Source organism: Dendrobium catenatum, unplaced genomic scaffold (genome assembly GCF_001605985.2).
Source record: "Dendrobium catenatum unplaced genomic scaffold, ASM160598v2 fragScaff_scaffold_743, whole genome shotgun sequence".
NCBI classification, from domain to species: Eukaryota; Viridiplantae; Streptophyta; class Magnoliopsida; order Asparagales; family Orchidaceae; genus Dendrobium; species Dendrobium catenatum.
The window spans coordinates 66053-83183 of NW_021319205.1; the positions used below are offsets into that span (position 1 = coordinate 66053).

The 17131-nt window shown below is 36.9% G+C and overlaps 1 protein-coding gene across 1 annotated transcript in view; it reads right to left on the reverse strand.

Annotated features, from left to right (window-relative positions):
* Nucleotides 1-11572, reverse strand: part of LOC110108805 (ubiquinol oxidase 4, chloroplastic/chromoplastic) — a 53226-nt gene extending 41654 nt beyond the window's left edge. Inside the window, exons 1-2 of the mRNA XM_028696410.1 lie at nt 11326-11572; nt 11061-11176 (exon numbers count right to left, since the gene is read on the reverse strand). Of these exons, the coding sequence (XP_028552243.1) occupies nt 11061-11176; nt 11326-11557 (348 nt within the window). The 5' untranslated portion in view covers nt 11558-11572. The remainder of the gene's footprint in view (nt 1-11060; nt 11177-11325) is intronic.
* Nucleotides 11573-17131: the final 5559 nt, after the last annotated feature.

Consider the following 17131-nt stretch of genomic DNA (forward strand, 5'->3'; position numbering starts at 1 on the left):
TAAAAAAATCCTTTCTTTGGCAAGACTAATAAAAAAAAAATCTTTCATGCTATAAGATGTACGATTTACTACATGAATTGGCGCAGTCAGTTTTCAAAAAAGGATATTCAAGAGTTAAGGATAGTATTGAGTTGCCTTCTATAATTCCTATGATTGTTCGACATCTATCTGTTTAAACTACAGAGCTTGACATCTTAAGAAGGATTGGGGAGTTCGAATGTTTGCATTGTCTTCTCTCGTCTCATAAATGTTCAAATCAAGATCTTCGTAGTGCACTTGTTAAAACATTCCAAGCACGGGAAGCCTACACTTATCATGCATATGTATATTGATGGTTTGGAAAGGATACTCGAGGAGATTAGATATTTGAAATATCCTCAACACTTAATGATTAAAAGGGATACATTGAGTATACCGCCAAGATTTCTAATGACATTGATAACTCGTGTCACATGAGAATAACCAAGGCTTGTATTTTATCAATATGTGAGATTGAGAAGCTAAGGTCTCTTCGAGAACCTTTCTTTTAGGAATGAGAGTGGTTATAGAATTGGGGAGCTGGAAAACATGAATGATCTTTGCAAAATTAATAATCAATTGGTATTAAGGATGTCGAGGAGGTTTGTAGTGCCAAAATATATGCCAAGAGGAGACTCACAGATTTAACCTTGTGTTGGAATTTCACTAATTCGGGAAAACTTTAATTTCACTTAGAACGTGCTTGATGACCTTCAACCATCCGAAATGTTTAAGGAATCTAAGCATAAGGAAATACATGGGTGCAGGGTCTACAGTAATGGATGAATAATGTCAATACGATGTTCAAACTAGAGATGCTCAAATTAACATATCACTTGGAATAGGAAACATTTCCACCTTTTGGGCAACTTCCCTTTCTCAAGTCACTGAAATTTGATAGGATGCCGAAAACAAAGTGGCTTGAAAGTAGAGCAAATGGAGATAATGCATACTAAAGGTTTTATATATTTGCAACTTAGAAACATTGGAGGATTGGTTTTGAGGCAGGAATGGCTGCTGAAGGGGGGTGTTGATTATCATGAATAATGATAACAAAGAATTAATATTACCACCTTTTTTATATTAAAAAAAAGAAATTTACAAGTCAAATAAAAAAATCAAATTGCACGTCAAACGAAGTTTCAAATCGCATTTAATTTGTTACCTCATTGAATCAAAATCCTGTGCAAAACTCTGCTTTGAATCCTCGAAATCCCGTAATGGCAGTTGTCACCTTGTCTGAATACAACCTCTCGTCGTTAAAAAAGAGAGGAACAAAACGTTTTTTTTTTACATGCGAACCTTCAAGCTTCTTTCCAAACTCCAGATAAAAAAAAACTCCACCGAGCTCCCATTCGTCCTCACGTCCTTGCCCGTCCTTCACAACCCTCCAATTGAAACCACCTCCGTTTGTATTAGACGTTCGCACGTCTAAACCGAGTGACTACAGCAGCTACTCGATCTCCCTGTCCCGCCCCCCTATCTCCAAGTTGTAAGCAATCAAAGCTCACGCTTGCAGCTTCTAACTGAGCTCCTTTACGTCAGGTTCCACCTCACAAATAACCCTTCATCTCATTTCGTCAATCTCGCATGACCAAAGGCTGTTCGAGCACCTTCCTCTGACCTCTTCTAATCAACCGAAGCCTACTCGTTTCAAACCGAGCTGTTTACATTCTCTGGTATATATGTCCCTGTCGGTCAAGCCCAAGCCTTCACTTAGGGATTCATCTCATTCCACCTCTGCCTACTGCACTCTTCTCCCTTCTCAGGCTAAAGAGCTGTCGTCTATGTTGCACGGATACTCCTATTTACGAGGCGTGCTATATCGGACACGTGTCGGATACGAATACGCCTCTGATACAGCACGGATACGTGCCGGATACGGCTTTGCCGTGTCCAATTAAAATATTATTTAAATTTGACTGGACACGCGTGTCCTATTAAAAAAAACGGAGCCGCAATTTACCCTATTCATTTTGGCTTTTCGACGTTTCCGCTTAATATTCATATTCATTTATGCGGCTGAAACATTTCAAAGAGCTAGGTTTTTCATTTCCACACAAGTCTTCGTCTTCTTCGTTATAGTAGGAGCGGCTCGATGACACGAGCATAGAAGCAAATAGGATCATCCTTTGTCGACAAAGAGGCTTGACGACAAGAGCATTAAAGTCAATAGGATCATCCTTCGTCGACGGAACGGCTTGACAACACGAATAGTGAAGGCGACGTGAGCAGTGAAGGTTCATTTTCTTTCTTCTTCGTTTTCTTAATCATAGGCAGGGTATCGAAACTCGGTACTCGGTACCGCTTGGTACCGAACGGTACTGGAACTCAGTATTGCTCGGTACTGCTCGATGCCGAGAGGTACTAGAACTCAGTACCGCTCGGTATTGGAACTCGATATAGCTCGGTATTGGAAATCGATACTGTAACTCGATATTGCTCGGTACCGAGCGGTACTGGAACTCAATACTGCTCGGTATTGGAACTCGGTACCGCTCGGTATTGGAACTCGGTACCGCTCGGTATTGGAACTCGGTACCGCTCGGTATTGGAACTCGGTACTGCTCGGTACTGTAACTCGGTACTGCTCGGTACCGCTCGATATTGCTCGGTATAGAGGGGTACTGAATGGTACAAAGAGGCACTGAGAAGCTAAAACATGCTCGGTACCGCTTGGTATCTTTCCATAAAAATAACTTTAAAAATAAACAGCACTTCAAAATCACTCTTACAAAAAAAATTTGTTACGGGGGCGCTGCCCCCTGAAACCCCGTTAGGGGGGGGGGGGCCAACAAAGTCGCAACATATATACACTTTCACTTAAATTTTTCATGTTTCAAATTCATATGTTTTAATTTATGTAGATCCTTTGTAGAATAATGAGCTCTAGTGGAGTAGGAATTGGTTCTGATGATGGTCCATCATAAATCAATATTGAAGATAACAAACCTCTATAGGGTTATGTTACAAAAATAGGTAAAACATCAAAAGGGGGAGGGCAATATTGCATTCAAATGCAATTTTTGTAATGCAACATACAAAGGATCATATTATAGAGTGAAAGCTCATTTGTTGAAGATTAGTGGTTATAAAATCAAAGTTTGCCCAAAGATAAGCTCATCACAAATGGCTAAATTACAAAGGAAAACCAGTGAAGCTGAGCAAAGGAGTAAAAAAGATAATTGTTTAAAATTGCGCAATATGAGGCTCGCCTTTGCGCAATTCCAGTAAAAAACGCCTTCTTATGCCTTGAGTTTTTTTTATGAGGCTTGCGCCTCAACTTGGTTGAGGCCCGCCTCGCCTCACGGGCATAAGGCTTACGCCTCACGCTACATATATTAAAACTTATATAAATCTTGAAGTAAATGCCCGACATTGGACTCTATAGGAGAGGAGGAAGGGGGAGAAAACAGTTCATCATAATGATGATTCAAATGAAGAACCCCTTAGTGATAACAGTGTTGATGACTTATGAGTTCTTAGGTGATATGTCATTGCTATTTATTTTTTGAAATTGAAATTATATGTTAATAAAAAGAATACTAGGATTTGGGAAAGAGAGAATTTTGAGTTGAATTATATTTCATGTTGTCTTATTATTGGGATATTTTGATTTCACTTCATATCATATGCTTTTTTATATTTTATATTATTCACTCATTAGTATATCAAAAATTTATCATTATGTTTACACAATCTTTTGATTTTGAGGCTTACGCCTCAAAACGCCTTGAGGCTTACGCCTCGCCTCACGAATGAAAAACGCCTCAATACCCGAATTACGTAATTTTAAACATTGAAAAAGAGCTTCCAAAATATATTCCACTTCCAAGCACTCATGTTTCATATCCTTCATCATCTTCAATTAGATGTGATGATAGTACTGTAAACAAAGGGCCTTTTCGAATGGAGGGATTTGAACCAAAAAGAAGAAAACATGTTGTAGATAGTGCTTTGGAGAAAGCATTTAATTTACAAATGAGAGAACAACTAGACGGGGAAATAGCTAGAATATTTTACTCAGCTGGACTTCCTTTTAACCTGGCAAGGAATCCACATTACAAGAATGTCTTTACATATGCATTCAATAACAATCTTGCAGGATACGTGCCACCAGGATATAATGTCATTAGAACGAAATTGTTGCAAAGAGAGGGATAATATTGAGAAGTTGCTCGAGCCTACTAGAGGAGTTTTGAAGGAAAAATGAGTTACTTTGGTTTGTGATGGGTGGACAGATCCACAAAGAAGACCACTTATCAACTTCATGGCTGTAATAGAGAGCTATCCTATGTTTATCAAAGCTGTAAACTGTGAAGGACAGTACAAGGATAAGTTCTTCATTTTTAATTTAATCAAAGAAGTTATCATAATGGTAGGGCCTTCAAACATCATTCAGGTCATTACTGATAATGCACCTGTTTGTAGAGCTGCAGGTCTACTTGTAGAGCAAGTATATCCTCATATTTTCTGGACACCATGTGTTGTGCATACGCTTAATCTTGCTTTGAAGAACATTTGTGCAGTTAAGAATACCGAGGCAAATGAAATCACATATAATGAATGTCATTGGGTCACAGTGATTGTTGGAGATGCAATTGTAATTAGGAATTTTATTATGAATCACTCCATGAGACTCTCTATGTTCAATGATTTTTCTAATTTGAAGATGCTTGCAATTGCTGAAACTCCGTTTTCCTCAGTTATAGTGATGTTGAGAATATTCAAAAAAAATAAAAAATGCTCTTCAAGCTATGGCGATCAGTGATAAATGGTCATGTTATAGGGAAGATGATGTTGGAAAGGCTAGGTATGTAAAAGAGAAGCTTTTAGATGATTTATGATTGGATGAGATTGCATACATCATAAATTTCACATACCTAATTTATGAGATGTTGAGAGTAGTTGATACAGATAAATCCTGTTTACATCTCATTTATGAGATGTGGGATTCAATGCTAGTCAAAGTAAAAGAAATTATATATAGACATGAGAGGAAGGCACTTCATGAAGACTCAAGCTTCTAGGATGTTATTTATACTATTCTAGAAGATAGGTGGAGCAAAAGTAATACACCTTTACATTGCTTGGCTCACTCACTAAATCCCTGGTAAATTTCCACATTTTTTCATTATGATTTCACAATTGGTTGTTTTGTAATTTTAACATTTTTCATTATTTCATTTTAATGTTATTTGAAGATATTCAACTAAAAAATGGCTTCAAGAGGATCCTCAAAGAGTTTCTCCACATAAAGAATTAGAAATTTCAAATATGAAGAAGACATGTTTGAAGCGTTATTTTCCAAATGAGGAGGAGAGAAGAAGTGTCAACATTGAGCTTGCTAAATCTTTTGATTATTTAAAGGACTTTGGTGACCAAGAGTCATTGCGTGATAGATGGAGAATTGATCCGAAAATGTGGTGGATTGTACATGGAGCTTTAGCACCTCTACTTCAAACAATCGCCATAAAATTGCTCGGCCAAGTTTCATCCTCATTCTGTTGTGAAAGAAATTGGAGCACATACTCATTCATCCAATCAATGAAGAGAAATAAAATTACTCCACAACGGGCTGAAGATTTAGTTTATGTGCATACAAACCTTCGACTTCTCTCAAGGAAAACTCCAACTTATATGGAGGGAGACAACAGGATGTGGGATGTTGCTGAAGATGGATTTGAATCTCTTGAGGATATGGGAATATTAGAAATTGTTAATCTTTCACTTGATGAGCCTAAATTGGAAGCTATGATATTTATTGAAGATGATATAGAAATTCAAAGACAAACCACTGAAGAAGCTAATATTTTCATTACATCTATTGAATAGTTAAAAGTTGAAATAGTTTCAATGAAACTTCATGTGCTGGACAATTTATTTTTTTATTTTTTTTATTGTACTAGATATTTGAATATTTAATGCTTACTTTATTTTGATATTATAAGATAAAATGCTATTAAAAATGTTATTTTTAAATTTTTTTGTCATTTGAAATATTACACTGTGATTATTTTCTTAATTTTTATGTATGATTTATATATTATAATGTCGTATATCCGTATCCTGTATTTTTAAGAATTGACGTATCCCGTATCTGTATCGTGTCGTATCCGTGTCGCGTATCCGTATCGGTGCAACATAGGTTGTCCTCTCTACTTGAGCTGAACTAGACTACCTCTAATCTCCTCCTTGACACCTTCACGCAAAACAACAACTAAGTATAGACTACCCGCTCATGCCCTCCGTCCCTATCCAGCCTTCAGCCAATCACCTATAAATCCACGTTTTTTTTTACTACAAGACAAGTTTCTTTAACATTTCCACTTGCTGAACCAAGTACATAAGCACCTCCTTTTTCTCTGAAGTTTTGACTGAAGGAATTGGCAAGTTTTCTCCTTTGAGTGTAGTTAAAAAAAAATTACTATTTGCACTTTACCTTTGATAAATAGTCTTCTTTATTTAAGTTTAGAAAAAAAAAAGGATTTATGTTTAAGAAAAATTGAATGATCTGCAAGGTTGGAAATATACATTTTTTCTTTTTTACTTTTTTTTTTACTACAGTCATTGTCATTACTAGTATTAATTGCTATGGTAAATATTATTATCAATGTCTTTATTAGTTGGTAATGGTAGTTATTTATATTATTACTGTTATTGATTGTTATGTTTGCATGTGTATATTCCGTTATATATAAATGGGGTTAACTTTGCTAGTTTATATATACATACTATGTTATTTATATTGTTATGTTCTTTAGCTAATATTCTTATATAAATATGTATCTATGCTTATGTATGTATTCTCATATACATGAATGTCTCATGTAAATATATATATACAAAAAAGAAAGAGAGAGCATTCAAAATTTAAAAAAAAAAAGAGAAAAAAGAGAAGAGATATTGCAAAAAAAAAGTGGAAAGAATATTTTGTGCATCCCGCCGTCGTCGTCATTCGTTACAAAGGTATAATTTTTCTAGCTTAGAAATCCCTCTCTTGAGGCTTGCGACGGCCAGCAAACCTCCCCACGCGCTCACGTAACATGGGGGGAGGGAAACCGCTACGAAGCTCGCAACGAGGTGGGTAATCCCCGGAACGCTCATGTAGGTGAGGGAGACGAAAATTAAGTACCCATACGTGGGGAAACAACTGTGCTCTTTTCAACATGTGCTAAAAACCCTTAAGCGCTCATGTAGCGTCACGGGGATTGAAAAAAATACAGCCACAGAGTCACCCGACATCTACCTGAAGCGCTCATGTAGCGTGGAGGGGAAGGCTACCACATGGTTTTTCCCCTAAACGAGGAAGACGCCGGGAGGCTTCCAAAATTTTCAGTGACACAGGGGGGACTTTAAATTTAGACCAGAACTCAGACTTGAACAAACAGAAGACTTGATTTCGGATAGCACAGGACTCAAACAAACTTGAACTTGCACCTTGAACTCAAACTAAATTCAAAAGCTTGAGCTTGCACAAAATGACATTGAACTTAATTTGAACTTGGACAAAAAAAAAGATTAATCGATAAAAAAACTTGATTTGAAAAGTGACATCAAATTTCTAATTTGAATGCAAATCCTAATTAAGGAAAGTTTGAATCATTTAAACAAATAAGGATTCATGTGTAGGTTCATGATGAGGTTTGACATGAAAATCTCTTTTTGTATAACGATAACAATGATGATCTGATTAGAATAAGAAAAATATGGAGTATGATATCAAGCTCATCTCATATATTGTAAATCATTATTGAAGACAAAGAAGTTGCAAGTGGAGTCTATTTTCAAACAAGGACTCCATGGCAAATCAATTTCCAAGGTGTTCAAATGAACACCGATGAATGGACATGATGCTTGTAATAACCAAAGCTTCAAGAGGAACATGCAAAGAATCATCAACAAGGAATAAATGGACATGTAGCGATATGTTCATGATTAACAATATAAAATTTTTTAGTGGACATTAAGGATTTGTCACTCTAATTAGGAGGTAATTTCATCAAGCAAATTCATCATAAAAGACTCCTAATCATTTTCATATGACAATGAAAGACTTATAACATCCAATGCTACTCACCTACGAGTAACAAGCAAGTGACTCATAATAAACGAATAGTCAAATGCCACTTGTTTGCAAACAAATATGAATAGGTGATAATCAATTGAAGATGAAAGCCAAGCAGTTGACTGATTTGAGAAAAATTGCATTGGCTGCAAGGATGTATGATGAGTACAATGATAGTCAATATCTTTGTGCAAATAAGCAAGCGAAGTCTGTAAATAATGAACATTAGAGGATACGTGCAATCACTTGCATGTGAATATCAATGAAGAAGGTATCAAGACACTATCACCATCAAGTAAGGTGCAATGTGGTGTTTATGAAGCAAGATGATTGATACAGCCCGTATATTAATAATGTCTCTCCAAATCATGAGCAACGAAGATTCAACTTCCATAGGACACACCAACTTTCTTAGCTCACCAAAAAGTGGTAATAATGGATGTACCTTGAAGATGGAGGTTATCTTACCAAAACCTCTAAGGAAACTACAACAATACTCTGCGATCAAGATTACGATGCAGGTGTACGTACAACATGTCACCTATAATCAAAGGCGGTATATATATATATTATATGCATGAAAGGCAAAGGCAGCATACCCGTAAAATATTCAAAATACCTGCGAGTTGTTATAGCAATGACATTATGACACCCCCGCGGTAAACAATTGTCCGACACGAGTTCAATACACAAACTATTCTAATTTTATCAAGGGACACGACAATCATTTTTAGGAATGAATATCTCACTTATTTCTCCTATTTATGATCTAATTGGCCTTCAATCGCTACAATGTCTGCTCGAGGCAGTAACCACTAGCTTGGAAGAACAAGATGACAGTAAAGACAGTCATCCAATGTTGAAATGATTGATTTTTTATTTAAGCCAACAATAGAAAATGATGATGATGACATAATTAAGGAGTTTCCCATTAATTCCTATGCGAGTTCGGGGAAGAGAAAGCCAGATCAAATCATTGTGGAGTGAGCAAATCTCAGTTCATCCAGGTTCTGAACATCGAGTTGGATAAGATTATTAAGGCTTGCAAGTTTCTTGATAAACAGTGATCGTGCATCCAACATAACTTCTACATACAAGTATTGAAGTACTACAACAAACATGAGCTTCTACGGGCCGCTGTTGAAGACCTGCCATGCATTAAACATGTCACTTATGGACAAATACAAAAGCGCTATAATGAATATAGGCTCCTACGAGCTGTCGTAGAAGACCCATTAAATATCTTAAAAATGCTCCTGCATATGCACCATAGTTTATAGACACACAGGTACACAAAAGGGGTGGGTGTAATCACAAAACCCGCATGAGTCCCGACGAACGTGTTATGGATACACACGTGACGTCTAAGGATGTTGCGCGGGTCAATAAATAAACGTAGTTCAAGTCCGATCCTTCTATATGTATAGATAGGAGTTGACACGACTTGAATTATCAAGCAGATATACGATCAGGGTGTCGACTGGATTATCTATTTTATATGTTTATATAAGGCCTTCAAAGCCTTCAACAAAGAAAATTCATCAACAAATTCACAATGCCGACGAACCCTATCTCCTATGGGCAAGTTAATAGGATCGACAAGGCTTAATCAATGAAAATGACCTCAAAATCACACCGATGATAGTCGCGTTGAATGCAAATCTCAACCGGAGGGGTTTATTCCAAATATTTTGAATGCCATCCCAAATACCCGAAGATCCAAAAATCTCAAGATCATCCAAATCCAAAATATTTAAAATTGAAACTCAATCATTAACCACTCAAAGCAAAATCCATCCACCATCCGCAACAGTTTGCCGAGATGGACAAAATTGAATATAACTTCAGCTCACATGGAGTTAAATGCCTAGTTGAAAATATCACTATGATCCATTATCAAACAATCTCTTGCCAATAAGAATGTGGAACATGTCCTTTGACCAGCGATTTTGCCTCCAAATGGCACCACTGGATAAACGGCTGTGACCCAGGGCCCTATGAACTGAGTAGTTTCACCGTCAAATGACACCACGAGATAGCGGTTATGGCCAGAACAATACGTTTCTTAGTGGCATTAAATCCTTGAGATACAAATCAATAGGATATGATCAATAGGGCATAAAGCCCTCTATTTGCTAAAGTTGATTCAAATTTGTCCCCTTAAGCAAATACCCACCCCAGGTCTATAAGGTCCCCTTAGACGAAGCAACTCATGGCTGCCGATAAGGATCCTTCTGTCAAATTGGGTCAACTACCTTCTTTGACTAAGTAGACCATGAACCACAATGGCCCGGGATGACGAAACCATGGTATTTTGATCAGGTCCATCATCCATTGCCCCACCATCCGCTTTAAGTGGAAGATGGTGAAATTTTTGTTTTAAATATCAATCCTTCCAAATACCATGCTCGTGCTGCTACTATAAGCCAGATACTACATATATATGGATATAACATATCTGATTGACGACTAGCCTTAATCGAAAATTCTGTCTCATTATCGGGAGGGGTAATTAACTATAGGGGCTTGCGCCTATAGGAAACCAAAACTCATATCATAAAGTCCTCGCAAAATGAGGGAGAAATCTCTAGGTAGTTTCTTATCTACAAACCCATCTTCCCAAAATATATACCGGAACTTAATCCCGTTAAACCGCACCCCCCCCCCCCCCCCCAAAAAAAAAAAAAGAGGGGAAAAGAAAGTATAGCGAGGGAGGCCGGGGCCGAATTTTTGGAGCCCACAATCCAAACATTTATGGGAAAGAAAGGGGAAGATAGTATATACAAATAAAATTAAAGAAAATTCAATATGAAAGCTTTGATCTTTATGAGAGCTAAAAACATGTAAATCTAATTCCAAGCTGACAAACTGGAGGAAATTTTGAGAGAGGGTGATTAAATTATTAATTTGACCAAAATGAAGATTGTATACCTAAAAAAGTGAAAGTGAAAAAGCTTTGAGAAGACAGTAATACCTCCATAATCAATAGATGGTGCAACTCATTCCAACTTTCAGCAAAATGAACTTTCAGATAGTCAGCTCTTCTCCACCAGCCAAAACTCTCGTACATGTGCAGTACAGATATAAAGGCTGGGAGGAAAAAAAAGGCAGCGATTAGTATAAACCTTCCCTTTCAATCACTAAAGCATGCACATAAGGGATCTGACGAAACTCTTAAAAAACTAAGGTACCAAAAAGAAGTAAACTATCTCTAGCTACAATATAACATAAACACTCACCGAAATATGGAACCCTTGCGATTGTTTCCAACACAAAGAATCTTGCATAGTTTCGATCATGATAAAATAAATCAAGTACCTTGATTACCGAATCCTGTAAAAGAAGATGCCATAGCATTTCAGAACTCAGCTTGTTTGCTAAACTGTATAATCGGAAGCCAATACTGGCCAGTAGTCCGTTCAAATCAGTCAAGAATGGGAAATGAAATGAAGTACGGAAATCAAGAAACATCTACAGGCACTAAGATGTTAAAACAACTATTTTCCTGTGACTATCAATGACAGCAGTAATCTGAGAGTTATGGAATTTAATAAAATAAGGCACATAAAACTGGTAAAGCTAGCAATCAGCAATGATAAAACTGATGTTAATAGAAAAGCAATAGAAAGTGTATTAGCGTCTTATAAAGCATCATAATCACCTTCTTAGCCTTATCCCAACAAATCGGGCCCAGATCCATGAAATCTCCCTATCCATTCTTTTATCTACTTGTTGCATGAGGTGCTAAATCTATTCTTCATGGGTATTTTTTAACTATCAATGTTATCTTAGGTCTACTCTTTTTTTTTTTTCTTACTAATCCTTTGACGCTACTTTTGTTTACATGTCTAATGGATGCAATTTCTAACCTGTATTGCATATGTCCAAAGCAACAAGTCTATTTTTAACTATCATATTTTCAATAAATGCTAATGTAGTTGACCATATGATATAATCATTAATCAATTTATTCTTCATATTTTTGTCATACATCTATTTTTAACATTTATATTTCTATCATGCTCGACTTAACTATTTGCAATTTTTATTACCCAATACTTTATATCATAACTTGCCTACTTTTTGTTTTATAAAAGCTAGCTTTTAGTCTCCATATGATCATCTTACCACAAAAAAATCTTGAAATACTCCATTTTAATAATCCAACAATAACTCTAGATTGCAACCTCATCTATTACCCCCACATAAGCCGCCAGAAATGTTTCCGGTAGCTCATATTGGTGGCCTCTGGCCACAGGTAATTTTTCTATCAAACCTTGCTGCAATTTTAAAGGATGCAGGCAACCAATCTTAAGTGAGAAGAGATTTCAAAGACTAGGCTACCGAAACCTAAAACATGAAAAACGGACCAGCGCCCTTTTCTTCTTTTTCTCTTTTCCTCTTCCCTTAACTTCTTCGCCTCCTTTTGGCCTCCTTCATTGCCTTAGTTATCAGACCCTTATTTCAAGCCAATTTCTTTCTAGTTCTAAAGGAACAACACTTCTTTTTCCTCCTACAAACTTTTCCTTTCATAATTTCATACATGATATTTCTATATCAGACCCTTATTTTTTTTTTTTTTTGGAATGTTATCTCAGTGTCAGATTTCTGCTTTATGGTTTATATCAATACCTTTTTTTATCTATAATTTTGGTTCAAACCTACACCTTTTTAATTTGTTTAACTACATAGTTTTTAGGATGTATGTTAGCTTTAGGTTTGTTAAATATAAATAGTTTTCTAATTTTTATGTAAATAATTGAAAGTTTAAAATTTTTAATTTTTTTCCAGCATAACATAGAATAGTTAAAATTAATTTTATATTATTTAAAGTAATTTAAAATTTTTATAATTACATACAAATAATATTAATTTGTAAATTTACAAAAATGAATTATTTATGTGTGTGTGCAGCATTGACACACTTGCTATATAATTATAGATTATAGATATTAAAAAATGAACAATCTTAGATGTATAATAAACTATTACTTATGCAAAAATGATCAATGAGTCAATTTCTTAATGGAGTAAAATTATTTGTGTTGGTAGCTTCTCAACATGTTGACGTTATTTTCGTATCGACCCGACCCCGATTGAGCCGATTTGAGCCCGACTGGGCTCGATCAAGCATTGTCGAAATAAAATTGACCCAAATAACACCTTAATTGAGTCAAATTAAGCTCAATTTCATCCAATTAAAATTAAATCGATCAAGATCGACCCAAATCAGTCCAAATTGAACCCAATTTAGCCTCGTCGAACCAAATTTGACTCAATTCGGCACCGATTCAAGTTCAATTTCGCAAAATTGACTCAATCGGACCCAATCGAACATAAATTGACTCAAATTGATCCAATTCGGGTTCAATTTGGGCACAATTTCGGCTCAATTAGCCTAACCCAAGTTCAATTTCATTCCAAATAGGTTCTATTTGACTTTCTAGCCAATCTAAATCATTTCTCAAATCAGGAAATCAGATCCAAGGGCTAGAATTCAAAGATCAGCTGCTGCAGGGTCTTTACTTATGATTTATGCGATGAAAGATTAGATAGCACAGGAAAATCACTTTGAGCGAGTAGACGTCGTTTGGCATATAGAGAGCGTGGGAAAGGACATTAGTTCCCATCGATCTTCTGGCTTGCGATATACCTGAGCGAACGACATAGTGGAAAAGATTCCTCTTCCTGGCATGCTTCCATCCAGCATGAACAAACAGAGAGTGTGTGAGGGAGGATTCCTTGTGTGTGCATCCGGGGAAAAGGGGCGGCCAAACGAGCTTCCGGCTTCTTCCCACGTGCCCTAGCATCCAGCCGAGAGGGGGGTCCAGCGGGAGATCTACTAGTGCCAACCCGAATAGGAGGTCCGTTCGTGCCTATGACTTAGAGGGATTAAAGAGGAGCTCTTGCATGAATGTATAGACCGATTGAGCCTGCTCTGCGTGACTGGAAGAGGTGCGACCGAGGAAGACTATTTAGCATGCTTACCCAAAGATTGAAGTCGAGTGGCCGGGGGGGGTTCCAACTTTCTTGGACTGTGTTAGAGTCTTCCTATTGTTTACATCCTCTTTTTCTCTCCCTTTTCTATTATTTTCTCCCTGTCGAATAGTAGGGAGTGGAGTGGAAAGGTTGCAAAGGTATCTTGAGGCCGATTTTCTGCTGTAGGAGACCTCTTCTTCCTCCGTTCAACTCTGGTGAGCTCGGAACAGCAAAGGGAAATCCGGGAACATACAAACAGTGAAGATAGCAGTTTGGAGGACTTTTGACAACAAATATGCCTTTCGGAGAGGCTTGGACAGCAGTTCGTCACCTCTTTCCTTCGCTTTCTCTCCTTTAGAAGGTGATGGATAGTGGGTGGTGCCGTGACTTACCCAGCAAGGTAAAATCTCTAAAAAAGCCCTAGGTCTCAAAGCCCTTGGTCATGTTTGATGCTCCAAATCCCTCAAACCCTTAGAAACTCTTGCAATTAATTTCTAAACCAAAGAACCTGCTGTCCTCGTAGCAAATTTGGGGAAATCCAGCAATTTTCATGAAATTGCTCTCATGTGAGAGCCAAAAGAGGATGATCTTACATGTAGGGGCATTGGATTGTTATCCAACACCTCTCAAATGTACGTATTTGCACTAATTTTGAGCCCAACGCCTTCACCTACAACTAAACCACTAAGTTCAGGAGATTTTATTTGATGATAAGTCAAATGTCGAGGTGTAGATTCTCTCCAAGGGTTGCATGCTTTGTTCAATATCTTAGATTTATGCGTCATGATAAAATTAACGCACAAACATAAGAGATCGCGCTTAATGAAATTTGTGGATTCTCCTTGGCTTTGTTAAATATCCAAAATACATTTGATTGATCGAAAGATGAAAAAAAATGTTGTAGAATTTGTTACATGAACCCCGAGATTTCGTTTTGTGCAAATCCTAGAACAACTAAAACTAATCAAATTTATGTTGGGTGATTTTTTATAAAATTCAGGGAGATGACAACCAATAAACATTCCCTCCAATCCACAAAATCGTTAACATAGGAGACTTTCATTCATTCTTCCAACGCACCAATCAAGTCAAAATTGATTGCAAATCCCTCTAAGCTTTAGATATATGTTTCCTACCTGCATGGACAGGCTTCAAACGTATAAATTGCATATGAAACTTTTCAACTCTTATTGTCAAAACAAAATTGATGTGTTTAGGAGATTTTACATATGCTGAAATTGATTGCCCCCATAACTTGATGAAAGCTTATAATGGAATTGTTTGATTCAACATGAACATCTATGATATCAAATTATTGTGAAGTTTACCAAAGGTCCCCAAAGACCTATGTTGTAAACCTCACAACATGCACCATCAGCCAAATCCATGATTGAATTCTTCATCAAGTTTAGTGCATTCATCATAACAATCATCACTTGCTTGAAACATCCACAAACTTCTGAAAATTTGGAAAGAATCAAATAGGATCATCTAATTTTGAAATGAGCTTAAGGTGTTGTGTAGGCCCTCAAAGGCCCATCAGCTCTCATGTCTTAGAATTATTTGACCCTATATATGTAACCTCCAAATTAGATGTTTGAAATGTAATGATCAAAACATGCATATGTTGTGGGTCATTTGCTAACTCGCTTACCTAAAGTTTGCAAATTTATAAATATACTCATTTAATTCCTAAGTACTTGTAAAACAAAGGTGGAATTTTCTATGGCTTTCAAAGGTTTATGGATCATATCCAATCATATATCATAATTATCTAAGTATGATTAGTGTGATCTGTAAATTGAAAGGTCTGAGTGCAATGATAATCAAGTTGAGCGTATGATCAATCTCCTAAAATGCAAAACATGTCCACACACTTCTAGGTTTCTTTAAATCATATCAAATTTGATTTCAAAATTTTTCTAGAAGTGGTAGGAATGAGTCTTCCCTCTTCACATGAGTCCAAAACACTCAAACAAATTAGGGAACTCTCTTCACGTTCACATCTCCTTCATGCATGATATTTAAAGCCTCCTGAAGACTCCAAATGTTAGATTGCATGAATCTTTGCTCCACGTTAGGAGCTCCTTCATAGAGCCTCCTCCCTCTCATGCATGAATGATTTGGAGCCCCCAACACTACAAACACTTCATTGCATAATTCATGTAACCTTAATATCAAAATCCTAGGTTCATTCCACCCCTTGTTCGTTGAAGCACAAAATCAACAAACATCATCTCTCTTTCCTCATGCATGAATTTTGGAGCCTCCTCAAGGCTCCAAATGTTATATTACATGAATCTTTGGATCTTAAAAACAAATCCTAAGTAACCCATCCCTTATTTGTTGAGATACACAATCAGCAAATATTCATTTATTCCTCCTCCATGCATGACTTTTGGAGCCTTCTCAAGGCTTCAAATGTTTCATTGCATGACTCCTAGCACACCTTAGGAGCTATTATTAATCATCTTCATGCATGATAACTTGAAGTCCTCCAAAACTTCAACAACATTATTGCATGAGGCTCTTGAACTTAGAACCCAACTCTAAGTTATTTCATTTCATTGTTGGAGCACAAAATTAACAAGTGAGCTTTTCTGTGGACTTAGGACTCAAATCATAGTTTCCTTACCCATTCACTTAATTTAAACTAAATGAATGATTCCTTCTCTTTGAACGCCAAATGTTCAAGGGATTTCTTCCAACTTGCAACCCATAGGTTGCATATAGCTCTATTCTCTTTCTACCATTGTTTAAAATTACGCAATATGAGGCTCGCCTTAAGGCCCACCTCAATGCAATTCTAGTGAAAAATGCCTCGAGGCTTACGCCTCTAGTTTTTTTATGAGGCAGGCGCCTCAGCTTGTCTGAGGCCCACTTTAAGGCACGCCTCACCTCGCTAGCGTGAGGCTTACGCCTCACCCTATTTGTATATTTTTTTTATTAAAACTAACAAAAGTCACGCCTTCATGCACATTCGAGCAAAAAAACTCCCTCTAGATTGCCTCTACCTCCAGCCCGCGGCCTTCGCCACAGCCAACATCATCATAGCCATCACTGACA